We start from the raw sequence: 25,785 nt of genomic DNA, 5'->3' as shown, positions 1-25,785 counted from the left end.
AGCCTTGGTGCCCACCTCCACGAAATGGGGCCAGTGCCTGCTTTGAAGGGTGTTGTGTGAATTGAATGAGACAGCCCAGTTCCTGCTTCTCACACTGGGGGTACGGGACCTGTGCCGATGAAGAAGGGTGCCTGGGAAGCCACAGGCCTGCCTTCCTGGAGCGAGACTTCCACTCCACAGATGTGGAAGAAATTCTTTTATTTTTATATTAGAGAAAACAGATTTACTCTAGACTAGAATGTGAAATTCACATTCATTTTCAAGACAAAACAAGCATCTGTGAAGATGTTTTGAGCATGGAGAGGTCAGCTTTGGGGTCTCCTCCACACCACCAGGTGTGCATCCCCTACTTTGTGTGGGTGCATGGGAGAAGCTGTGGCCTTTGCTCGAGGACAGCGTACAAGGTGGTACATGGTAGGAACTCAGTAAATGCAAAGAAATGTTTTGTCTTTCTCTCTCTTATTCTTCTACCTCTCTGTCTCCATTTCGATTTCTCTTTCCCCTTCTTCTTTTAAGCAGAGCCCAGGAATTGAGCCGGGCAAAGACAGCCCCGACTGCCTTGCGCTGGAGAGTGCTCTGTGCCTTCTGGCTGGGGCTCACCTAAGGGTAGACAGGGTATCAGCCCCTCAGCTCATCCCCCAGAAACCCCCCACCCCACCTGTCACCTTGGAAGCACATGTCCCTGTGCCGGCTGCAGTCCCTGGGTTAGGCCCACCTTCCACGTGACCCTGTATTCTGACGCCTCCCCCACCAACCACACAGTCACACAGTGCCCTAGTAGGAGAGTCTTAGGGAAGGGCTGGAAGGAACGCCAGGGAGGCGGGGGGTGGTCGGAGCTGGGAGGACCCTCACCCCTGCTGACGGTAGTGGTGCGGTTACAGACCCTGAGGAAGAAGGGCTTCAACGGCTGCGACAGCCCAGAGCCCGACGGGGAGGACTCGCTGGAACAGAGCCCCCTGCTGGAGGACAAGTACCGGCGCGCCAGCGAGGAGCTCGACGGGCTCTTCCGGCGCTATGGGGTGAGCCCCACTCACTCTCTCTCTGTTGGCCCCCCTTCCGGCCCCTTCCCCCCCAGGCGCTGCACAAGAAGCACAGGGAATGTGAGAGCCCTGAGGTGGACGAGGTGTTTGCCCTGACCCCCCAGACGGAGGAGAAATATAAAAAGATAGACGAGGAGTTTGATAAAATGATGCAGAGTTATAGACTGGCCGTGAGTAGTCGCATGGAGGAGAGCCTCCCTGTGGTGCATGGTGTGGCTTCGCGCCCCGCCCCGGCCCTCGGCTGCCTCTGATGGATGTTCTGCTCTGAGCCATGCTGGGGCTATTGGTGACCACTGAGGAACCTCTGACGTTGGTCGTGATAAACCCGTGACCCTTGCTGAGACTCATCTTGGATGGAGCATAAGCCGGGAGAGGCCTGGAGTGTCCCCCTCACCAGCAAGAAGTGTGTAGATGACCTGAGATCCTTAGATGACAGGAAAGTAGAGAATGTGCTCTTTGCCCAGATTTGTTCTGGGGAGAGGCCCCTTTGGGCCTGCTCTGACACCCCCAGCCCAAGATACTCAATAGCAACGTCAAGGGGAGGCAGAGACTCCTGCTGAAGGGGAAGGCAGTGAGGTGGGTGAACGCCCTCTGCAGCAGGCAGACGGATGAGAGGCGACAAAGTGAGGTGACGCCCCGACCCACGCGCTCATCCTTAACAGCTGTGTGTGTGAGTTTGGGTCTGTACTCAGGGCCTCTAACCTGCTCTCTGTGTGTCCTGCCTGGCTGAGGACTAACCCACCTCCGCTAGGGGGGTTCCAGGTGTCCCCGGGTCTCTCTGCAGTGCGCAGAGCCTTCTTCTCATTCTCTGGGCCAGAGCTGGATCCCAAAGCACTCCAACCAGCATACTTCCTTGGTGGGAGTGGCAGGCATGACTCCAGGGGGTTCCAGAGCAGAGAGCTGGAGCTACTGGCCCAAGGACCCACAGCCCAGAGGCTAGAGGAACCCTGGCCTGCCCTCCCAGGCAAAGTGAGTCCAGGGTAAGGGATCACCCCGGCCTGACCCTGCCTCTCCATCTTCTGTCTAGTCAGCTGTCCCGGCCCCCAACTTTGCCATGCCCGTCACGGTGCCCGTGTCCAATCAGAGCTCACTGCAGTTCAGCAATCCCAGCGGCTCCCTGGTCACCCCTTCCCTGGTGACGTCATCCCTCACGGACCCACGGCTCCTGTCCCCCCAGCAGCCAGCACTACAGAGGAACAGTGTGTCTCCCGGCCTGCCCCAGCGGCCAGCCAGCGCAGGTAAGTGATCTGACAGGTGGGTAGGTGACGTGGCAGTGAGGTGTGGTGAGACTTCGGGATTCCATTTTCCACGGTGACTATTTCCCTTCACCCACCACAGCACTCTCCCAGGACTCACTCTGGAAGAGGCTGTCCTGTCGGCTTATGGTTCTCTTTTTCCTCCAGGGGCCATGCTGGGGGGAGACCTCAACAGTGCTAACGGAGCCTGCCCCAGCCCTGTCGGTGAGTAACGCTGCCCTTCTGCCTGGGGGAGGGCCAGGGTCTGCCTGCTCGGTGGCCTCAGGTGTTCCAGGGACCGAGAGTGGCCTAGATTAGGGGAGAGGAAGATCCCAGGGCCTGAGCTGGTTGTAGTATCTGAGGATTTCTAAGCCCCTGGATTTTTTTGTCTGTAGCAGTGATTGGTGTGGATGATTGGCAGAGATGTAGGCTTGGAATTCTGGGAAAACTCTGAGAACTGACCAACATTTCTAGTTGGAAGAGAGATTCCAGATTTTTCCAGTTCAGTAGGGGGGTGCGTCTGGTTGGGATCTGGAAGATACGAATATCTGACATTGGCAACAGATAAAGAGGCACAGACTCACACGCACTTACACACGTACGGACACTTTCTCACCCTTATGGAAATATCCAGACATTAGATGTGCACTTGTAAGCACACGTCTATGAACCACAGAAGAAAGGCTGCTCGCCCCATGCCACCCCGCCCCCCCGGCAGCTGACAGCCCCTCCTGCCCTGTGCCGTTGTCCGGCTGGTGACTGTGACTTCGAATGTCACCATTGACGTCACCCCAACATTCCTGCCATTCCCGGAGTGATCCGGGAATTGGGATGGAGGCAGCCACACACTTCCAGGGAAGCAGTGTGCTCTCAGAGCAGAGGGCAAGGTGATACTTCTGGCGTTGGTCACCCCCACATCTCTGGGTTTTAGAGTTCCCCAGCTTGGCCCCAGGAACCACGTACTACCTCCTTAGCAGCAGTTGTGTACGGGGGCAGGAAATGGGGGGAATGGCTGAATACCCCTCCCTCTCCAAGGAAATGTCCCGTGAGGTGCCTGCAGACCTTAAGGGAACGGTGATACTTCTAGGCCCTCGAGCGCAACACGTACAAAGTGGTTGTGTGGCCCTGGAGAAGTCATCGCACCTCTCCCAACCAGCGGTTGGCAGGTGTTTCCTCGTCTGTAAATAGGGCTAACGATACATGTCCTGTCCATCTTGCAGGGTTAGTGTGAGGATTAAATACGCTGATACGTGTGTGAAGGCCCTGTGTTGGTTATGGAGTGTGGAACAAATGTAAAAGATGGTTATTCTGCTTGTTATTACCAGTCTAATTTTGGTGGCAGCTATGTCATCAGTCCCCCAGTTCCAGTAACACCAGCACTGCAAGTGAATGGCTCGTCTTTTTCCCAGAGCTACAGGCATTTTGTCACGTGCTTATCCACATCACAGCATCCCGAGCTCAAGGCAAGGGGAGCAGTCTGAGTGGTTGACTTGCCCTTGTGACCGGGATCCACACTGAGTCTCAACTTCCAGGCTGCCCCCCTTCTCCAACCTGCGTCATTATGGGCCCAGTTGGGGGCAGGTACTGGACGTCCTGTCGTTGGAGACCAGCTCCTACTACCCAGTCCCATCACATGTAGCTTAGAGGCAGGGGGATGAACCCGACGATTGAGGAGTAAGGAGTGTTCTCCCCTTACTCCCAAGACCAGGGTGGTTTTAGGGGAAAATAAGAGAACTTAGTAGCCACTCAAAGTTTGAACATGGCTTTGAGAAGTTCTGGGTGACAGGAGTATTGGTTTGGGAGCAGTTAACAGGGCTAAGTGGTGGGTCCACATTTTTCCTTTTACCCTCATCTCTTCACCTTTCCAGGGAATGGCTACGTCAGTGCCCGGGCTTCCCCTGGCCTCCTCCCCATGGCCAACGGCAACAGCCTAAACAAGGTCATCCCTGCCAAGTCTCCGCCCCCACCCACCCACAGCGCCCAGCTTGGAGCCCCCAGCCGCAAGCCTGACCTGAGGGTCATCACTTCCCAGGGAGGAAAGGGGTTAATGCATCATTTGGTGAGTGGGGTGTCTGGACCGAGGGCCAGGGGCTGGGGAATGGGAGAGTGGGGAGCAGTAGGGTGGGAGGACAGAGCCGACCTCTAGCAGGAGAGAGAACCAGCAGTTAGGACTTCCCTAGAGAGATCGTGGAATCATGGCTTTTTATGAGCTCTTCCTTCCCGAAGGGCCTTCCAAGAGGTTGGAGCACAGAAGTACCAGTCTCAAGGGCAGTAAAAAGGGACAGGAGGTGGGAGAGAAGGTTCCCTGATGATAATAGGAGGGTGCTCAGAGGGATGAGGATTAGGCTGTGAGGGGTTCCTAACTGGTGGGCATTGGGATATAGCATCTTCTGGAAATCAGGACAGTGACGAGCTCTGCCCTCCTAGGCTGGAGAGCCATCCTGCTCCGATGCAAAGAGGTAGACGGCATGGCTGTGGGGGCAGGGGCGTGAGGGGGGGGCAGGGGTCAGAGACTGAACCATCCCCTTGGTTTTATTTCTGCTCCCAGACTGAGGACCATTTAGATCTGGTAAGTGAGGCTATGAGATGTTTGCTGTGGCTTTAAATTCTGGGTTAGCCCATTGCTCTGCGGTCCCCCAGCATGGAGTATGTGTGTGCCTTTGTCCTTTCGCCTGTGTGTGTAGTGTGTGGTGTTTGTTTATCTGGTTATTTGCCAAGAGCTATGCTTAGTGCCAAGTGGGATGCAGAGATGAACGGGGTGGGGGCGAGGAGTTCAATGCATGTGTGTGTACCTGAGTGTCCGTGGATGTTTTCATGGGATGTTGCATTCATGCAGACACACCTGTGTGTGTGTGTGTGTGTGTGCACGCATGCACGTGCACCAGTGGAGTGGGCCTGCCTCAGGCCTCAGAGGTCCCATCTCAGTGTATCCCTGGGTGCCTGGATTAGGCCCTTGCGCTTGCCCTCTGACTCTATTCATGCCCACCCAGGACAGGGACCTCCTTAGGAGGGATGCCAGCTGGACAGGAAAATCGGTTTTCTAGGGAAAGCTGAGGCCCAAGGCAAGGCCAGAGTTGTCCTTGGTCAGGGGCTTCCCTGCTTCCCTCTCTCCTGGTGCTCCCTCCTGCACGCAGCCTGTCTTACAGACACTCAGAGGCATACGCAGCACTCTTCCTCTGTCACACATATACACGCTTACATCCTCACCCTCAGCCAGGAGTGGGGCGGGGGCTCCTCCCTCCCGAACTCCCTGACGGGAGGCCAGAGAGGCTGGAAAAGGCAGGCAGGCTTTGGCGGCCAACACGGCGGCAGTTACGGCCCCAGCGTGGAGTTGGAATAAACAAGTGACTCAGCGGCAGATGGAGCTGACAGCCCCACACACGTGTGTGCGTACACGCAGGCACACGCCACGCCAGGCCCTGCATTCCTCTCACAGATGCCAGCACACTTCTAGCAGGGCGTGTGCTGCAGTGTGACAGATGGAGGGTAGACTCTAGGAGGACTAACCAGGAGAAGAATGGAGACAGGGCCCATGGCTGGTGTTGGGGCCCCAGGGCCAGCATATGTACTTTCCTTTTCACATGTGTGTAGGCGTCAGTGAATCTGTGTGTGCATGTCTCTCTCCATGGATCTCAGTGTCTCTGTGAATGCACCAGTGTTTGTGTGTCTGCGGTGTCTTCATGCTGAGGCATTCCTCCTGGGCCTTGAGATTCAGGGACCCCAGCTTGTCCTTGGAATGGGGGGCCTGGATAAAGCAGCCCTCCCATTTGCCACCTCTTGACAGACTCTTTTCTCCTGCAGAACAATGCCCAGCGCCTTGGGGTCTCCCAGTCTACCCACTCGCTCACCACCCCAGTGGTTTCCGTGGCAACACCGAGTTTACTCAGCCAGGGCCTCCCCTTCTCTTCCATGCCCACCGCCTACAACACAGGTGAGTGTTCATGTGACATGTAGCTGTGTGCACTTGGCCTTGGGGCACAGGAGGGACCAGAGAAGGAACACGAGGTATTCTCTGGGGGATGCCCCCATCTGAGGAGGGCCATTGATTTGGGGTAGCCCCTACCTAATTAAGGTTGCCAGATTTAGCAAATAGTAACATCGGATGCCATTCACATGGTGATGGTGTTATTGGAACTGTCTCAAAGACATACTTGTGCAAAAATTATTCATTGTTTTGTCTGCAAATCAAATTTAAGTGGGTATGAGTATCCCTTATTTTTAAATAGGACCTAATGGAGAGGGAAAGCCCTGTCCTTGGGGAGCTCTCATCTGAGGTGGGTTGAGCAGCTGGGTGACTCGGGCTGACCAGGGTCGGGGAGTGGGGAGGGGAGCATGCCGAGTTCAGCAAGGCTTCCTGGAGGAGAAGAATGAAGGAATGAGAGAGACAGGGAGGCTGAGGAGACCCGAGAGGAAGCATGGTCAGGAAGATTTATCTAGCTTCCTGGGAAAGCCAAGTAGGGACTCCAGGGCGGGGCGGAGGAGGAAGAAGGGGGTCTCTCACCCTGATGTCGGCTTGGTGGAATGATGAGGGGGAAAGGGAGGAGGAGGTCTGATGAAAGTGGGGGAGGGGATCTGAAGGTTGAAGAGTCACTTGGAGACATGGGAGAGACCTCTGTGTAGAAAAATTCAGAAAGGACACCCAGTGCTTGGGCCGTCCTGGGTCCCCAGGGCTGTCCTGGCCTCTGTCACCCACTCACACCCTCCCAGGAACAGTCTGTGACATTTTCAGCCATCCTTGCCTGCATTCCAAGCTGCTGTGTCAGGAAGGACTTCCCAGTGCGGAAATGCCTTGTCACCTTGTTTCAAAGTATCAGTGTGGCTGGGAACCTGGTCTGTTTCTCCCACTGAAGAGGCTTCTGATGTTCCCCAGCTTTTCTCACCTGTGAATGGCTTGCATCAGGGCTGTTCTGTGGTGAGATCAGACTAGACCAAAAGACCCCTAAACTTCTAGCCACTCCCCAAGCCTACATTCCAGAGTTGAACCATGCTAGGTAGGGTCCCAGACACCAGTACAAATACCCACAAAATCCCACCTCTTCCCTGTGTGTAAAAATCCAGAACCCAACCCTGTGTGTGGGAAAGCCCTTCGGGGCAGGTAAGAGAGCTGGAGGGACTGCCTCGTGTTGAGAGGCCAGACCCTGGCATGTGGGTCTGTGTCCAGATTTTATCACCTGGGTGTCTTGTGAAGTCCCTCGTCCCTTGTGTGTGCTCCCATGTGTGTACCCACTCCCAAGTTATCATGTCCTTGGGCAGCTTCAGAGAGGACTGCTTCAGATGGCCGCACCTTCGGGGGCCAGTAGGAGTTCTCATCTGTGAGTTGTGGGTGTACAGGAGGTCTCTGAGGCCCTTCTAGCCCTACCAGCGGGGGCGGTTGGTAGAGGGCAGTACAGGCCACTTTTCAGGAGCTGCTGTTTATTTGGGCATCCCATGGTGGTGGTTTCCTGCCATCTTCTCAGGTCCTCCACCAGTCTCTGTGAAGCAGGAGGCAGGTTAGTGGGTGTCAGTGAACCTGCGACAGGCGCTCAGCAAGGCCAGACTTTAGACTCTATTTGTCAGTCTGGTGTGAAAGCAGATTCTGACCCTGGGCCTGCCGTTGGAGCCCTGCTGGGAAGTGTTTGGGCTTTCTCACATCCTCTCAGAAACCAAGGGCTCCAGTTCCTCTTGCTGCAGGAGTAGTTAAGCAGACCTCGGTTTAAACAGCAGGTGTTTTCAGGTGACCCTACGTATATAAACAAATCCCCAATGAACACATTGCTGTTTAGTTGTTCACTATTTACAGTGCCTGGCCCCAGTCCAAGTTCCGGCTGGGGGTGATCTGCCTGTGGTAATATCATGGATAAGGGACGCACCTGGCCCCTTGTTGACACTGGCTGCAGAGGTCTGGCTTGGTCGCTCTAGGAAGAGACCAAGAGGCCTGCTGGGGAGCCAGATCTCCAGGTAGACAGGGCTGGAGTGTGGTGGGAAAGTGCAAGACTGGGGTTTGAGTCCCTACCATTCACTGGCTGGGGGACATTGGGCAACACTGCACTGTTCAGGGTTGGTTTCCTTGTTTGTAAAATGAATGTTGTAAATAGTTGGTCCTAGGGGCCCCTGTCTGCCCTTGGTCTGCTTTTTAAATGTAAGCATCTCAAAACTCCTGGCTAATTAACATTGTTATGAGACCAGAGGCAAGCGTGGACCATCTGTAGAGTGAGATTTAAAGGTAATAAAAGAAGCCTGGGGTCGTGTCTTAGCTCTGCCATTGGCTTTCTCTGTGACCTGGGGAGAGTTCCTCAAACTTGAGGCTGCAGTCACCTCCTTTGTAAATTAATAATAACAGCAGGTAAATCTTTTGATTATTTATCGTGTGCCAGACACTGTTCTACATACTTCGTGTGTATTAATGCGCTCAGTCCTCATAGCAGCTGAGTGATGCAGGCAGGATTATTGCCTCCAGTTTATGGGCAGACTAAGTAACTCGCCGAAGGTCGCATGGACTGTAAGTGGAGGTGGCTAGGAAGTTTGACCCCATCGCTCATGCCCTTCACCTTACCGTTCTGCTGCACAGATAATCCTGTCTTCCCTGCGTAAAGACAGAGGGCTGGAGCAGATGGCCCCTCAAGTAGGAGCACGTGGTGTAGCATTGGGAGGACTGGCGGGTGTGCCCTCCTCATCACGCTACGGTGCAGTCAGCCTGTGTTCCTCAGGGAAGGCATTTTCTAAAGTGTCCCAAACAGGCTGCGGCATGAAACATAACAGAGCTGTGTAAATTGTGAAACATTTCATGGTTCTGTTTGTTCAGTGCAAACATCACAGTTTCTTCATTAAGACAGAAATTTTGAAAACAACGAGTGCCACCTCATGGGGAAATCCGCCAGAACCTTGGCCAGTTGCACCGCAGGCCAGTTTCGCTCACAGCCCCTCTGCTCTTGTAGGCCCTTCTGGGCGGCAGATGTGCGTCCTCTGTGTTTGTGGGCACAGCAGCCCGAACGCTTGCTGCCACCTATTCCTACCTGTTTTATGTGTTGACAGTCTTCAGGAGACTAAGGGACTTTGAGGAAGGTGGAATGGTAGTTACAGTCATTTGCTTCAGATGCGCCATTCACCTAGCATTTCCCACCATTCCCCTCTAATCTCAGAAAGGCTCTTGAAGACTTGGCATTTGAAGAGATGACAATTAGACATATATTAGACCTTTCTTACCTACCTTTTTTCCCCTTCTTTTTTATTTTTTAAAAATTTATTTATTTATATTTTTAATTTTGCCTGCTTTGGGTCTTCGCTGCCGCGAGCGGGCTTTCTCTAGTTGTGGTGAGCAGGGGCTACTCTTCGTTGCGGTGCACGGGCTTCTCATTGCGGTGGCTTCTCTTGTTGTGGAGCACGGGCTCTAGGTGCGCGGGCTTCAGTAGTTGTGGCGCGTGGGCTCAGTAGTTGTGGCGCACGGGCTTAGCTGCTCCGCGGCATGTGGGATCTTCCCGGACCAGGGCTGGAACCTGTGTCCCCTGCCTTGGCAGGCGGATTCTTAACCACTGCGCCACCAGGGAAGTCCCTCGCCTTCTTTTTTAAAATTGACATTCTAAAAGTGATACCTACACACGGTTAAAAAAAAAAAAAAAGTTAAACACTATTTTAAAAAACCACCTCTCTTTGCATCCTGTTAAAAAACAGCACCTCGTGGTTATCAAGATTTGCGTTTCTTTGAGTGCCATCTTCACTGAATTTGTACGGGCTTAGTTGATTATTCACATCTGTCCTTAACAACTCCCCCCACCCTGATAGTCCTGGAGGCGGCTCCCCCACGGGAGCCTCGGTCCTCTCTCCCACTGCAAGAAGCTCACCCGCACTTTCTTCCCCACCCCATGCAGATTACCAGTTGACCAGTGCAGAGCTCTCCTCCTTACCGGCCTTCAGTTCGCCTGGGGGGCTGTCGCTAGGCAGTGTCACCGCCTGGCAGCAGCCGCCGCAGCCGCAGCAGCCGCCGCAGCCCCAGCCGCAGCCGCAGCCCCAGCCTCCCCAGCAGCCCCAGCCGCCACCTCAGCAGCAGCCCCACCTGGTCCCCGTGTCCCTCAGCAACCTAATGTGAGTCCCAGGGGATGCCCACCAGTGTTGGGGAAGGGGGAGCTGAGGGGTGGGAAGAGGAGGGGCCTCATGAGAGCTGAGATCCCTTTGAGGTTGTCTGTCATCAGTGGACAGCACGTAAGCCACTAAGTGGCAGCCCTGGAGTCCCCTGCCAAGGCCTGGGAGAGCCATCCTGAGCCTTTCCCCCAGCCAGCCCGGGCTTGGGGTGGGGTGCGGGGCCCTCCTGGCTCTGCAGAAGATGACATGGGATGGAAAGACAACTCACGTGACTTCTTTTCCTTCTTTTCCCTTCACTTGGCCCTCTCTCTCCTGCTGCCTCTGTCTCCATCCACTTGCCTCACCCCACCCCCAACCCCCATCCTCTCACTTTCTGTCCTCTCTCACTCCGTCGTGTGACCTCCCATCACTTTTTCTGTCCCTCACCTCCTCTATTTCTGTCCCCTGTACTCCATGCCCATTGCCTGTCTCCAGCCCCGGCAGCCCCTTGCCCCACGTGGGTGCTGCCCTCACGGTCACCACCCACCCCCACATCAGCATCAAGTCGGAACCAGTGTCCCCAAGCCGTGAGCGCAGCCCTGCGCCTCCCCCTCCAGCTGTGTTTCCGGCTACCCGCCCTGAGCCTGGCGACAGTCTCAGCAGCCCGGCTGGGGCCTCCTATGAGACGGGGGACCGGGATGATGGACGGGGAGACTTCGGGCCCACACTGGGCCTGCTGCGCCCAGCCCCAGAGCCTGAGGCTGAGGGCTCAGCTGTGAAGAGGATGCGGCTCGATACTTGGGTACTGTAGCATCGCCCCTCCGGTCTGCCATTGTCTGCTGCACCCAGGGACTGGCCCATATGCCCCCAGCCTGTCTCATCTCCCACCTAAGAGGTGGCCAGCTAGCCCTTCCATCAGCCCTTATGGGGCAGCACGGACACCCTTTCACCCCCGCCAAAGGCCCATCTCCCCTCCCTCCAGTATCAGTCCTTCTGCTCGATGACTTCCTCCCCTCAGAGCTGGCCCTGCCACTAGAATCCTGGCCCTACTGGGAGAGGGACGTGGGGGGCACATACCCTGTAGCCTGGGCCACGCCCTCACACCCCCTTCTCCATCTCCTCTTTTCACAGACATTAAAGTGACGGTTCCCACTCCCCTCCTCTCAGCCTCCCTGATGAAGAGTTGACAATCTCACCGCCCACCCCTCCCTGTCCTGGGCTCCTCCCGCTCGACCCCCACTTCCTTTCTTGTGCTCCGTGTCCTGTTGACGGTTACATTTGTGTATAATTATTATATTATTATTATTATTATTATATTTTTTTTAATTTGGATTCTCGCTTTGGAGAGGGGGATGCTCCCATCCCCTCTTTCTGCACCCCCCACCAGTTTCACTGGCTGGGGGGCTCTTTTTTGTGGGAAGGGGGGGACACTTTGCACGTTGTACACATATGCTGCAGGAGGGGGTGGGGGGCCCGATAGGCCTTGGGAAAGGACAGGTGCCGAGCCCTGCATGCGGGGCCCTCCCACCCCATCCCCCAGACAGAGGGAAATAACCAAAAACTACCAAACAACAAAAACCCCTTACAATAGACTGAAACCCCAAAGTCGGCCTCATGGGTGGTTTTGTGTTTCAGGGGGAAAGTGAGGCAGAGGTTCTGAAGAAGGTCTCTGCTTCTCGGCTGTTCCTATGGCCACAGGCACATGGGGCAGAATACCCAAGCCTGGGCCCCAGAGGCCCCTGCACACACACCACACACTCTCAACTGATTCTCATGTGATCTGCACCTCCAAGGTGTGCGGGTGCTGGCCGAGGTTTGGGGCTGGGAAGGCTGCCTGGGAATCGAGGCTGGAGGGAAGGGGCTTGAGGTGGGGCCCCTATGAAGCACAGTTGGAGAGAAAGAGCCATGAGGAGAGGGCTGAGGAGGGGCAGAAGGGCTGGGGCAGGGGGTGAATTGGGGGCCCCCTCCCTTCCCCAGCACTTTCTCTAAGATACACAGTGCAATAGCTCCCCGTCCCTCAGTTGACACCAGCCCTGTAAAGCCGGCCACGAAGCGCAGGGAGAACTGGGGAGAGTGAAGTGGCTCAGCAGGAGGTGGCCTCAGGCACCCCGGGGTGCCTGAGGACTGGAAACCCTTGCATCCAGGGACTAGCGTGAGTGAGGGGACTTGCTCTTCCTTGCACGTACACATCCCCAGAGGAGTGGACATTGGGGTGGTGTGTGAGGGTGGGAGAGGGGATGGAGGAGGTCCGCAAAAGGCCTGCCTCCCTTCTTTCCTCCTCGGCCCCTCTCCCCAGCCCTCCTCCCAGCTCCTTCCGCTCCTGACCCCACCTCCCTGCTCTTGGCACCCTCATTGTCTCGCTACCTCCTGTCCCACCACCCCCAGGCCGCATCCCACCTTCTGTCTTGGCTACTGTAATTGTAAATAGCAACCTTTGGAAAACGTTAGCAGTGTAACAGTCCAGGAAACTGTTTTTTTTTGTTGTTGTTGTATTGATATGAAATGAGATTCTATTTTTGTCAAAGTATATTGTAATAATAATGACTCAAACGGCCTGTACTGTACAGACGAGATTCTTCTGCTGTTGTTCTTGCTCCCCTCCCCTCCCCCCCCAAGTCCGCCCTCTCTACTGCCTCCCCAGTGGGGGCAGCCAAAGCGTGGGGTCCTGAGACCCCAGGCTGGATCACAGATCAAACTGGAGGGGGCAGGCCCCCGGCCCGCAGTCCACCACTACTCCCTGCCCTAAGGGGCCTGTCCTGGGGTGACGTGGGCAGGCAGACTGGGGCCTGCCCCACTCCTTCACATAAGAAGCCCAGCCCCTCTGCCCAAGGGGTGCAGTGCTCCCTTGGGGTTTCATCCTGGTGGGAAAGTAGAGTTAGACAAGGCCCGGTTTTGTGGTAGGCGACACTGCCTGCCTCTACGATCCAGCCGCTTGCAGTATTCCGATACTTGATGCAGGGAAGGAACCCAGAGCAGAGGGGTGCGTGTGACCACACAGGTACCCGAGTGTGTTGATGAGGGCATCTGGTATTTATGTGTCTGAGTGTACCTTTGTATTTATGTGTGTGTGTGTGTGTGTGGCTGCATGGGTGTACCTTTATGTGGCTCTGAGCCCGTCTGGGCATGTGTGTGTGAATCTGTGTGAACTGAGCTCTGAGGGTGTGTGTGTGTGTGTGTGCGTGCCTGAGTGTGTGTTTACAGAGGGACAGATGGCTCTTCTTGCAGCCACACAGCCCTGGCTTCCAGCTCTGTGACCCTCCTTCCTGAGCCCCACTCTCTTCCCTGCTGCAGCCCCTGTTCTCACCCTCAGCTCTGATATGTTTATACTTCACTTGGGGATCTGGCACTTGGCCCTCTTTGCTTCTCCCTGTAGCCCTACCTCTCCTGCAGCTCCACGCACAATTGTTCACCCAGTCCCCAGGCCTTTATACCCAGCTCCCTTTCTTGGAGTACCCTCTTCCCCCCACACCCCCTCCTGCTTTCAGGATGATACTCAAGTTCCTCTTCCTCTCTGCAGCTTTTTGCTCACCTGTGCTGTGGTCCTTCCTTACAGCTTACCCCCCCAACTGCTGATTGGGCACACAGCATGCCCAGTCTTCCTGCATGTTCCTAGAGGGAGTGTCAGTAGATGAGACTTGATCAGGACCTTGAAAGAAGCCAGGGTGTAGTCTTGTGCATGCGTGCATGCATTCCCAGAGCCTTGCCCAGTGCCTGGCACATAGCCAGCGCTCAACAAATGCTGATTGGGTGCAAGGTGAATGATAGGTGCTCAATAAACGTTGAATGACTGGCCTTCCCTTCTCAGGCTATTCCCGCCATCAGTCTGCCCACCTTTCTAGGCTGGGCTTGGCCACCATTAAACATGGGGTCGGGGTGAGGGCCCCTGCAGTTCACGGTGCAATATTCACCAGTTTTGCCCTCTGCCTTGTAATGGCAAACCTGGCTTTTGATTACCATGTGTGGATGTGTGCGTGTCCTTTTCTCTCTATCCCTGGGGGCAGGGGGTGATCTGTGAATGAATATGTGACATTTCTGCAATTCAGTATCCCGAGGTTTCTCTTGGGGTTAGGGGCCCCTGGCCGGCCTGATGAATGGGTCTCTGGGAACCCAGACCTCAAGTGGGGACTTCATTTCTTCTTCCTCTCACAAGCCAAATTTGCCTCCACCCACTCCTTCCTCCGAAGAACTGGGCATTTGCCAAAGTAATCACTGGAGTCATCCAATGCCCCTCCCCTCCCCAGGTTTCCCACAGCTTTCAGGGATAGTGGGCAAGAGGACCTCCCACACATACACCCCTCCCCCAGTGGAACACACCATTTCCCCTCCCCCCAGCAGTGCACTCAATGCAGCGAGACTGACCCCTGACCCTTATCCAGCCCTTCCCACCTTGGACAGGAAGGAAGTAATGCACCTTCTCTTGCTGATTATTTATTTGTTTGGAGAGACAAATGATGTAAAAGTGTATCTAGAAATATCTATATCTATATATTTTTAACTGACTCTTTGGAATCCCCTGGGGTGGGATGGGGGGGTGAAATGAGGCTTTCACGGAGGGGAGGAGACATGGAGCCTGGGAACGCTTCATCTCCCCTCTTGCCACCTCTCCATCCCCTAAGCAGTTGGTAGAAGGAATGGGATTTGTAGCGGGGGAGGGGGGCTGGAGTGTCATACGGAGAATCTGGATTCTCTGTCTTCCCCATTCAAGTCCCAGAGGGAAGGGGGGAGGGAGAGGGAGGGGAGACAGGCCCCGAGGTGCCCCACCCTCAAACCCGACAATCACCCACACTCCTAGGGCTCATCCCGGGTCCTGGGGAGGGCGAGTCCAAGTGTGTGACTGTTGATTTGTTTTCAATATTTCTTTTTGTGCTGTATGGTGATGCTTTCTTAGTATTCTACACAATAAGAAAAGACAAAGTCCTCGAGATTCTTATGAGTTTTGTTTGAAAACTCTTTCACTATATTTGTTGTAAAGAGGTTTACTATTAAAAGAAAAAGAATACACGTTTCTGATACTTCGGCCTGGGTTCTGGTTTCTTTGGTGCGGTCGGCTGAGTAGGGGAAGGAAGGATCGTGTGGCCCTGCCAGGGTGGGAGTCCAGAGCTCCACCTCAGCAGGAAAGAAGGGCGGTTAGCCTGCCGGGCGGACGCTCACGACGTCTGAGGTGGGGTTTTCAGGTGAGAATTTCTTCCAGGTGCTCTGGTCAGAAGCAGAAGCAGCCCCAGGACTCAGGAGGGTTGTCTGGTTAGAAGCCAGAGGAGGGATCCTGGGACACAAGACACTCAAGGCCAGGTCAGGAACAGATGGAATGTGCGTGGAGGAGGAGTGTGATAGAGGACCTTCAGCTACGGAAAACTCTTCCACGGCAGAAAGTTGCCCAGGCACTCTGTTAGGCACAGATGGATTCCACCTTCACGGCCCCCCACAGAGTTCCCTCCCGAAGGGGCAGCTGCCCTACCCCTCCCTTTTGAAGCGCCCTTTAACAGTGCCAGGAGCCTCTCCCTGCCCTCCTCACATACCCCAAAGGGCTTCCCCACCTGGTGCCTTTCTGCAGAGGCTGGCAGGGGCTGGTGGCTCTTGCGCCCGAAGCCGTGTGCCCTGCACAGCTGTGCTGTAGGGCAGATGCAGGGGCTCTGGAGGGAAGTGCACAGGGAGGGCCTGGCTCACTACTAACAGGGTTTGGCCACTCTTCTGTACTAGGCCCATGCTAGGTGCTGCAGAGGCAAAGATGGAGTATGAAGGGCCCACATACGATGGTGGCGACAGGCCTGCAAATGCCTAAAATCCACAAACCGTGGTTTTAATGCTTTGGTTGCTGCATATGCAGGCACATCACAGAATGTCTTCATTCCTTGGATTCCTCATCTGAAAACTGCGGTCGTCTGTACCAGTCGTGCCTCCCTCTCAGGGTCATTACAGATTTTGCTTCACTTCTCCCTTAGCTGGAGCAGAGGTGAAAGATGCTGAGCAGGAAAGGGTTAAGAAGGTACTCTCGCCCGGATGAGGTTCCCCTGCTGGCTGCCTGTGACTAGAACAGCCTTGACCTAACACAAATCCCGAGCAAAACCTCTCTCCTTTGCACATCTCATACACTCAGACTGTTTGGCCTCACCCCTCCTTCTCTATAGACATCAGCCCCTGATGTCCTGGGTAGGCATTACTATTGCCCACAAATATTTCCTGCCCTCTTCTGCTTCCTGGACACATAGAAGACTGTATTTCCCAGTCCCTGTGTAGTCAAGTGAGGTCATCAGACTAGTTCTGGCCAGTGGACCGTACTGGAAGTAATGTGTGTCACTTCCAAAATCAAGCCGGTATGTGATTCTCCAAGTGCTCTTTCCCTATCGTGGCAACTGTGGAAGCATGTCAAAGCAGCCTGGATGGCTAAGCTGCCTTAAGGTGATGTCCAGCACCACAGTGGACTTTGTGTGAATGGAAAATAAGTGTGTTATGTTAGGCCACGGAGATTTCAGAATTGTGTCTGCAACATAACCTACCCTATCCTGATTAATGGAGTATCCATTCACACTGGGACAACCTTGAAGCCCCCTCTACTGCATACCCGCTGTGGTGTGGTACAAAGATCTCTGGACTTGGCATAGTCCAGAACTTGTTCAACTCCTAGTTCTGTTGCTTACCAGCTGTGTGGCCTCGGGTAGTCACCATTTGCCCAAGCCACTGTTTCATCAACTGGAAGACAGAACTAATAGCTACCCGTTTTCTCTAACCCAAGCCTTCGCCTTCTCTAATCCATCCTCCCATCTTTGGCACAGCACTGATCATCCAGCACCTCATCGTTCTCTACTGCCCACCAAATAAGCCCAAACTCCTGGGCAGGGTTCCCAGGGCCTTCAAAGAACGGACACAACCTCTTTTCCAGGCGTAGTCCATGCAACTCCACTGCACATCCCTTGGCCACTAGGGCAACCAGGCAGTACAGTCCATTCCTTGACAGACCCTTGGAGTCTTCAGTCATGCCATCCTCCTGTCTTAAATGCAACAAACATTTATTAAGCACCTGCTGTGTGTGAAACTCTTTGTTAGGCATTGGAGATACAGAGAGGAACAAGACAGCTCCTGCCTCTCAACTCACAGTTAAGCGGGGACAAAAGACAGGTGAACCAACAGTTAACACTTGAGTCAGCAGGCTGCATTAAATGACAGGTAGGAAGGCTGTAAGTGGGCTGTGGGATCAGAGGAGGAGGCACACCGAAATCCGAGCCAGTACAGATCACGGGAGGCTACTTAGGGGAGGTATTTGAGCTGGATTTGGAAGACATGTACAAATGAGGGCAGGGAAGTCATTCCTGGTAGCCGGAATAGCGTGTAAAGTATGGAGAGAAAATGGTGCATTCAGGAAATCTAATACTGTGGCATGGGTCAAAGGTATAGCAGAGAAAGCTGAAGAGGCAGGCGGAAACCTCACTGTGAAGGGCCTTGATTGCCGTTATTCGGATTTTATTCTGCAGGAGATATTTGGTCATCAAAGGATTTTAAATAGAGGAGGGACTTGATCAGATTTGCACTTCAGAAAGCTTCCTGCCAGTATAAGCTCCCTCAGACAGTAATGCTGAGAACCAGTTGGAAGGCAGGCAGAATTGAGGTCCAGTCAGGGTCCTTTGCAACTGAGAGGATGAATTTAGTAAATACTTAAGAGGTAGAATTAACAGGACTCAGAAACTGCCTGGTGAGGGTAGAGGACGAAGGAAAGGGAGGCGAGTCAACGACTCTCAAACTCGTGCTTGGACTCACTGGATGGTGGTGCTGTGGCGCCAGACAAGGCCACCAGGTACGTCCGAAGGAGATGAGTTTCGTTTCAGATGAACTGAGTTGGAGGTGTACGTGGAAGGCCGGCAGGGTGAGGTCACCCCATGGGTAGAGAGGTTTTTATGAAGAGGGAAGCCATTCATAGTGTTGGTCACCTGTGAAGTCGTCGTCCTTGGGACATGGGAACTCCAAGGACCAAGGAAAAAGGCTGGAGGGCGGGGCAAGGAGAGACTCATGGAGGGCCCCAAGCTGCATAAGAGTTTGAGTTGTAGAGATCAGAAGAACCAGAAGTGTATTTCTTATCTGTGATCTCCTAACTTCACTAAAGGCCTGCTTGACTCATTAGTCTTTTTTTTGGCCGCACCGCATCCGGGATCTTAGTTCCACGACTAGGGATCGAACTCATGCCCCCTGCAGTGCAAGTGCGGAGTCTTAATCACTGGACCACCAGGGAAGTCCCTTGACTCATTACGCTTGTGCTAACCTTGAAAAAGGGAAAATTCACTGATGCATTCTTTGGGGCATCGAAGGTAGGGAGGAGTGTTTTGCTCCCCAGGGGTAACTGCAGGGTCAGGTGTGGTGGACCTGGTGCAACCCTAGAGGTCACTGGTTTTCTTTCGATAAGGAGAGAGAACACTTCTTTACTAGATACCTGGAGGATATTCCGGAGGAGCTACCTGGTAGGCAGCTGGATGAATGAAGCTGGGGCTCAGGACAATGCGTAGGCCAGAGGCAAGAGAAGGCTTGTGAGACATCAGCCTAGAGAGAACCTTAACTTCTTCATGACTCAGTCACTTCATGTGTAAAATGGGTTGCTGTGAGATTTAAATAAACGTTACGTATTAATCACTTGAAACCATTCCTGATCCATAAGTGCTCAATCAGTGTTATTATTTTTATTACTGCTACTTGTCAAAGACATGAAAATAGATTAACTTACGTGGGTAAGAAGAGGTTCTATGGGCAAAAAATAGGGCTCTACATGCCTGTTTCTTTGAAAACTTTCCTATCATTCAAGCTTTTACTCCTACAACTTTACCTCCATTAAACTTTTCCTGATTTCCCCCATCCTACCCAGCTGGATATGATATTCTTCTCTTATGAAGTGTCTTAGGAATCTGCCCTTTTTATAGCTCCTACCTCATTCTACCTGAAACTGTAGGTACTAGTTTCTATTTATTCTGTACAACTGGACTGAAAGCTCTTCTTAAAAATTCACTGCCTCACCCATTTTTGTGTCTGGCTCAGTGCCTGGCACACAGTACGTGTTCAGTCAGACTAAAATGAGATAATGCATGTCAAAGTGCAGTTCATAAACTGAGCGCTACAATCTACAAAGGGTTTTTTTTTCCCCTCATGGGCGTGGTAACTTTCTGCAGCTTCTCTACTTTCCAGCACCAGATCCAATGGGGCTGAGAAGCGTGGATTCCAGTTTCTTCTAGTTATCCCTCCACTGAAGAATTAGCACCCAGTGGGCGCCTATCCCCAAAGAGGTGACTCTTGGGAGGTGGGAAACAAAGGGTGGTATCTGATTGTTCCAGCCAAGGAGGCCAAGCAGTTCCCTGTAGCTCATGTTCTTGTGACTCACCCCTCAGTCCCATGGGCTAACTTTTCCAGCCTTGTGATTGTGGAAACTTGTTTCAGGAACAGCAAGCGGATGTGAAAGGGACATAAGGCGACCCCACCCCAGGCTCCAAAGTGGCTCCTACTGAGCCAGTACAGACTGCTTGTTTCTGATTGCAAACTTAAATCATTCAGTGTCATTGCCCGGCTAAGGGGCACGTCCAGTGCCCTGCTCTATTTCAGTTGGTAAACCCTAGGCCCAAAAAGAAAAGGTGGCTCTCAGGTTCTTTCCACAGCGCAGTTCCCAAATAGGTATAGTTCATTTGAGCCTAGGCTTTATTGCTTCCAGTTGGATTGACTTGCATTTACCCACCCCACCCCCCTTTGCTTTGCCCCCGTTTCCACCTGTTTACAGCTCTTAGGCCTCATTTGGGCACTTCGTTTGGCTTGAGATCCCCGCCTTCGCAGTGTGGCCGCCCAGAGTCACTCCCATTTACTGCGCATCAGCCGCCATATGTCCAATAAAAGCTGGCGACGACGCCGAGGGCCCAAGAGCGAAGGGGAAAAGGAAGAGGAAGGGGAAGGGCCCCGCCTACACGGAGGTCACGCGCCCGCCAAACCCCGCCCTTACGTGACCGCAGCGCCAGTCCTCACCCCCAGACACCGCCCTCGGCTGGGAGCGGAGGCTGGCCTCGGCGCCTTGGTGTCCAATCCCAGCGCTGCCACCCAGTGCCGGGTGGGGACCTTGGTTTAGTATTCGCGAAGAGGAGAATCTCCATCTAAAGCGAAGGGGAAGAAGGGAGGTGTAAGGCAATAAAAGCACTTGTTTAACCTGTCCCACTAGGCTGTAAGCCCCCATGGAAGCAGACATCACCGTTCCAAAGCGCCTGCCTAGGGCAGCGTCTGGCATACAGTGGGTGCTCAACAAATGACTGACTAGCAACGACCCCTGGGGACCCCGTCACCCTTTACACCGACCCCTTCACTCTCTCATTCACCCTCCCCGCTATGACAGCAAATAAGGCAGTCGGTCGCCAGCGGGTGAGCCAAGCCTCCTGCACGCTCCCAGGCTAACTTCCCAACCGCTCGGTCCGCACGGGCATGAGTGCGGACAAAGACCCAAATCCACTCCTAGGGCTCCCCACCGAAGGGCGGGAAGTGGATCTTGAGGCTCATTTCATTGGCTCATCTGATGACGGATGGGACCATCAGCCAACCGCAGCCTACACAAGACGCGTGCGTACAGAAAAGATTTTAGCCCCTGTATGGAAAAAACACGAGCGGAGCGAACCAATTTTGGCTGGGTCTCACCAGGGCCTCGAGGAGGAGATGCGCATGCGTGAATACAACTGCCTCGCGCCCTGCCCAATTCGAGGGGGAGGGAACGCCCTCCCGCCTGCTGGCGTTTTCACAGAAGTTTATCCTCCGTTAAGAGTATGGCCCGCCGTGGAGCTGCCTGGAGTATCCCGAAGAAAGGAAGAATCCAGGTCCCTGCCCTCGCGGGTGACACGGCCGTCCCCAAACACAGCCAGAGCGCCACTGGCCTGGCCCTGTTTGCAGAGGCCCCTCTGGAAACTGTGGGCCCAACGGTGACGTGAATATTAATTCGCAGTTTACGAAGCGCGTTGTATCCGCTGTTTCAGGAGTTCCTCGCAAAAACCCTCCTGTTAAAGTAAAGAAAGAAGTGGGAGGCTCAGAAAGGGGAAGGAGCCAGGCCGAGGACACACTGCCTGTGAGGGTGACACCGGAATTGGAACCCAGGCCACCCATTCAGTGCTCTCCTACCACGATAAGCCACCTCCCTGCCTTCCAAGGAGTTTACGTCTAGTTAGGGTGATGTCACTTAAGATATAGGAAAAGTGAAGCTACAATTTCAGCTCATTTTAAAAATAGACAGTGACTGCTAGAGGCGTTCATAGTGGGAAGGATCGCTTTGTGCTCTTGTGATCTGAAGAGGCTACGTCAAGGAGATGAAGCTTCAAAGTATGTATAATTGGATTGACTAAGTCTTAGGAACATACTATTGAATGATAAAAGAAATCCCAGAACACTGCAGGTATTTGAGACCATTTTCATAAATCTCAGAAACAAGCAAAATTAAACAATATATTGTTTGGGTATATATGATAAAATGTTTTGAAAAGCAGAGGAATGATAAACACAAAATTTATTAGTAGTTACTTTGGAGAGAGTTTGGGGATGGGATGGGGAAGAAAAGTGGATGCTCTTGGTAATGTTCTAGTTATTGGGTTAAACGGTAGATTTGTGGATATCCATTATATCTTATAACACACATACAACAACTATTCTTTTGTATGTATAAAATATCTAAAAGATGATAGTGGAATCATCTCCACCACCACCACCCCCAAATATAATACACAGTTGGAGAGATGAGGGGAAAGCCTTAGCTATATTACACTTGGTTTCCAGAGCATTTCTACACACGTTATATCAGTTGATCCTCACAAAAACCCTTCGAGGTAGGTTTTATTATCTCCATGTTAGAGAAGAAGAAACTCAACTGAAAGTTACTTGAGGCCAGTGAACAAAGACAGGAAAGGCAGAAATGCAGAAGGCCTGTGGGGAGCCCTGTACAGCTAAACCGCCAGTGCGCCAAGCCAAGCACGATGCCTGAACAGAGAACGTGATCAGTAAACATCTGTTGAGTGAGCGAGTGGCTGAATTTTCTAATTACTTGGGTGTCTAGTGGTGAAATGAGCTGCCCTAGAAGCAGTTGAATACCCTGCACAACAGCTGGCTGACCATTGTCAGGATCAGGAGTACTACAGAAGTGATTCTCTCTCTGGGTGAAGGTTGGATGTAGATAACCTCTAAGATTCTTCTCAACTCTAAGGCTCTATGAGTTTATCAGGGGCTGAAGGCAAAACCATATGAAGATAATAAGGCTTTCCACTGGGGAAGTGGAAGTGGTCACCAAAGAAATGCCTGGACAAAGGAGACATTTTGAAGGACAAATTAATAGGACCTTTTGCCAGAACAAGTGTGAGGTGTGTTGTAGTTGTTGTTATGTGTATTGTTGTAGGTAGCTACAGGATGTTGACACATCCCAACTGGATGAATGGTTGTGCTACCAAGTAAAACAAGGAAGTAGGCCTTCTTTTAGAAATGCCTAGCAGACAGTTGATAATACAGGATAGTGCTCAGGAGAAATAAGGGCTGAAGACACACTGAGATGTAAGAGAAAGAACACTGGAGTTTGAGTTAGGAGACCTGATTTCTAGACCTGGCCTTGCCTGTAATTGACAGAGTCGCCTTGGAGAAATTACTTAATCCATCTGAGTTTATATTCTCAGATATTAAGGAACATACACACACAGCAAGAACTATAAAAAGAAGAATGTGCCCTACCCCCTTCTCAAGATCTAGTTAAATCTACTCATATAGTTACATATGCAGATATCCATCGTTGGAACTTTGCTGTCCTTGGTTGTCCATTAATGTCATGTTCTTTCTCCATTATAGGACTTAACCACATTTTATTTCGTGTGCTTGTGCTAGAAGTGAGTTCCTTGAGAGAAGGAACCCTATCTAATTCAAGTTTATATTCCCCCAAGGTGTCTTGCACAAAGTAGTAGATGTGTCTTGAATTGCGCAGAATTGTGTGGTTAAGTAGAGAGCAATGTTTAATCTCTGTGAGACCTAAATGTCCTTATTTGTAGATTAAGCTAGTTCATCTTTAAAGTTCTTTTGAATTATAGAAGTCTTTTATCCAACTATGTTCTATGGATTGGGAAGATTGAACTATCCAATCTCTAAATTCCTTTTCCAACTCCAATATTCAAAGATTTTATAATATTGAGTTACAAGTAATCTGCACAGAAGTGATAGATTGAACTTGAACAAGTTCTTGAAGGGAAAACGTGTAGAAGAAGAAGATTGAGAACAGAAGCAACATCCAGTTATCCGATACAAGAAAGAGAAGCCATTGAAAGTGACATAAAAATCAGTCTCAGAAGTAAGAGAGACTTCCCTGTCGGTCCAGTGGTTAAGACTCTGCATTCCCAATGCAGGGGGCATGGGTTCAATCCCTGGTTGGGGAACTAAGATCCCAGCATGCTGCACAGCATGGCCAAAAAAAAAAAAAGTAGGAAAGATAATAATAGGAGGGGTGACAAATTCAGATGCCTAGAGGAGCCAGGCAGATAACATAAATAAATGAAGTGGTCATGTGGTAAGTATGAGGGAGCAGTGGAGACTGGAGAGGCCACAGCCCATCCGAAGAAGTCAGCAGTCTCTGATTACCAAAGCTTGTGTTGCCACATCTTCTAGTTTTTAAGATGAAGATGGAAATCCAGATTTTTGTTTGAAATCTCATGATTTTTAAATGTGGGCAACCAATTAAGATTCTTTTGATGCTCTATGCAGGTAAACACACACACACACACACACACACACACACACACACACACACACACACACAATCTATAGGCCAGATTTGTTGGGCCACAGTCTTTAGCCTCTCCAGTATAGTAGCAAAGAGGAACTCTTTTCCCACCCTCAAATCATACATGCTTAAGTATAATTTTAGTGGAAGAGGTTCCTGTTTCTGTTCATAGCAGTTCTATAATATCAATCGCAACCCTCTTGGTACTTCCAGGGCTTTGCCCCATCAGTTATACCCTTCTCTTCCTCTTTTTCTTTTCTTATTTATTTATGCTGCACACGGGCTTTTTCTAGTTGTGGTGAGCAGGGGCTACTCTTCCTTGCGGTGTGTGGGCTTCTCATTGCGGTGGCTTCTCTTGTTACAGAGCATGCGCTCTAGTCACACGGGCTTCAGTAGTTGTGGCTCGCGGGCTCTAGAGCGCAGGCTCAGTAGTTGTGGCGCACAAGCTTAGTTGCTCCGCAGCATGTGGGATCTTCCCGGACCAGGGATCGAACCTGTGTCCACTGCATTGGCAGGCAGATTCTTAACCACTGTGCCACCGGGGAAGTCCCCCTCCTCTGTTTTCAACTTTTCCCTTTCTACTTGCATCTTTCCTTCAGTGTAAGAACATGTTTAAGTCTCTCCACTGCTCCACTGTCCTATAATCCCTTCTAGGTACTTTCTAGAAAGTTTTATCTCTTTTTCCCTTCTCCAACAAATTTCATAACAGAATAAATTGCATTTGCTATTTCTACTCTATCTTTTCCCATTATAAGTTGGCTTTACTCTTCAACTCACTGTAGTCTAAGGTCAGCCTTCACCATTCCACTGAAGCCTTTCTGACCGGGGCAAAGGTCTCTGTTGCTAAATTCACTGAACTGCTCCAACTGGGCTAAACTCCTCAGAGATCAAGTATTATCCTTTGCACCTAAGTAAGAGGTGTTCCATCAAAGTTTATTAAACCAAACTGGAAAATGTTTTCAAGAAAGAAGGATGGTCAGCATCATCAAACTTGCGAAAAGATCAAAGACTGTGTTGGCCAAATAAAACCCATTAGATTTTAAGATAAGGAGATTGTTGGTAACTTTTGAGAGGGTAGTTTCAACAGAGGGAGTTGGTAAACATATTGCTGTGGTTTATAAAGAAAGCAGTTGTGAAGTCATGACAGAGGATATAAATCATGCAGAGAAGTTTGGCACTACAGGGAAGAAAAATCAAGCAGGAAATACTGGAGAAATAATGCCAGTTGGAGTTCCTAAGATTGAGAAAATCATGGCATGTTTGTAGGTAAAGGGGACAAAACCAGCAGCATAGGAGATACTGAAAATGCTCGAGAAAGGGAACATGCATCATCAGAGGGGATGGGAGGGAGTTGAGAAATCAGCCAGTTGAAGAGACTGGTTGGCTTTTGCAAGGAAGTGAGAAGTCTCCTCCTCTGAAGTAGGCAGCAGGGTTAAAGGCACAAGTCATAATTATATACAGACGCTTGAGGTAGGAAAGGTGGTGTAGGAGAGCTCCTGTGGATTTTTTCAGTCAGATGGAAGCAAGGTTACATGTCTCCAGTAATGGGGTGGTGTACAAGAACTATAGATTGCTGGTGATCTAAGAGACATTATTCTTTACTGGCTATACTCCTTTTGCTTACTGTGTATTGTTTCCCGGGGATTCTGTATTTGCTGCCTTTTCTTCTTTACTCCTTTTCAGGGAAGTGTCATCTAGTCCTGAGGTTTAAGCAAGCACGTAAATGCTGATGACTCCCAAT

The 25,785-nt window shown here is 51.9% G+C and overlaps 1 protein-coding gene and 1 long non-coding RNA gene across 8 annotated transcripts in view; one reads left to right on the top strand and one right to left on the bottom strand.

Moving 5' to 3' along the window:
• The window catches only part of MEF2D (myocyte enhancer factor 2D), a 39,970-nt gene extending 24,649 nt beyond the window's left edge, over nt 1-15,321 (top strand). For 3 of the 6 annotated variants that reach the window (XM_067728202.1, XM_067728201.1, XM_067728199.1), the window contains exons 4-12: nt 882-1,019; nt 2,068-2,278; nt 2,444-2,500; nt 4,144-4,334; nt 4,824-4,844; nt 6,077-6,206; nt 10,120-10,333; nt 10,805-11,111; nt 11,441-15,321. In XM_067728202.1, coding sequence (XP_067584303.1) covers nt 882-1,019; nt 2,068-2,278; nt 2,444-2,500; nt 4,144-4,334; nt 4,824-4,844; nt 6,077-6,206; nt 10,120-10,333; nt 10,805-11,111; nt 11,441-11,452 — 1,281 coding nt within the window. In that variant the 3' untranslated portion in view covers nt 11,453-15,321. Of the gene's footprint in view, nt 1-881; nt 1,020-1,075; nt 1,211-2,067; nt 2,279-2,443; nt 2,501-4,143; nt 4,335-4,823; nt 4,845-6,076; nt 6,207-10,119; nt 10,334-10,804; nt 11,112-11,440 lie in introns of all 6 variants that reach the window. The other 3 variants (XM_067728203.1, XM_067728205.1, XM_067728204.1) reach the window with 3 other exon arrangements.
• LOC137219507 (uncharacterized) lies at nt 14,798-21,178 on the bottom strand. 2 transcript variants are annotated; one of them, XR_010941153.1, is made up of 3 exons: nt 20,042-21,178; nt 16,100-18,888; nt 14,798-15,572 (listed from the first exon to the last, which is right to left on the bottom strand). It is a non-coding gene; the product is annotated as an uncharacterized lncRNA (long non-coding RNA). The 2 variants fall into 2 exon arrangements; XR_010941154.1 differs by having other exon boundaries at nt 20,291-21,178.
• Between the last annotated feature and the right edge of the window lie 4,607 nt (nt 21,179-25,785).

Source organism: Pseudorca crassidens, chromosome 2, assembly GCF_039906515.1.
Source record: "Pseudorca crassidens isolate mPseCra1 chromosome 2, mPseCra1.hap1, whole genome shotgun sequence".
Lineage (NCBI taxonomy): Eukaryota > Metazoa > Chordata > Mammalia > Artiodactyla > Delphinidae > Pseudorca > Pseudorca crassidens.
This window is presented reverse-complemented; position numbering and strand designations above follow the sequence as displayed.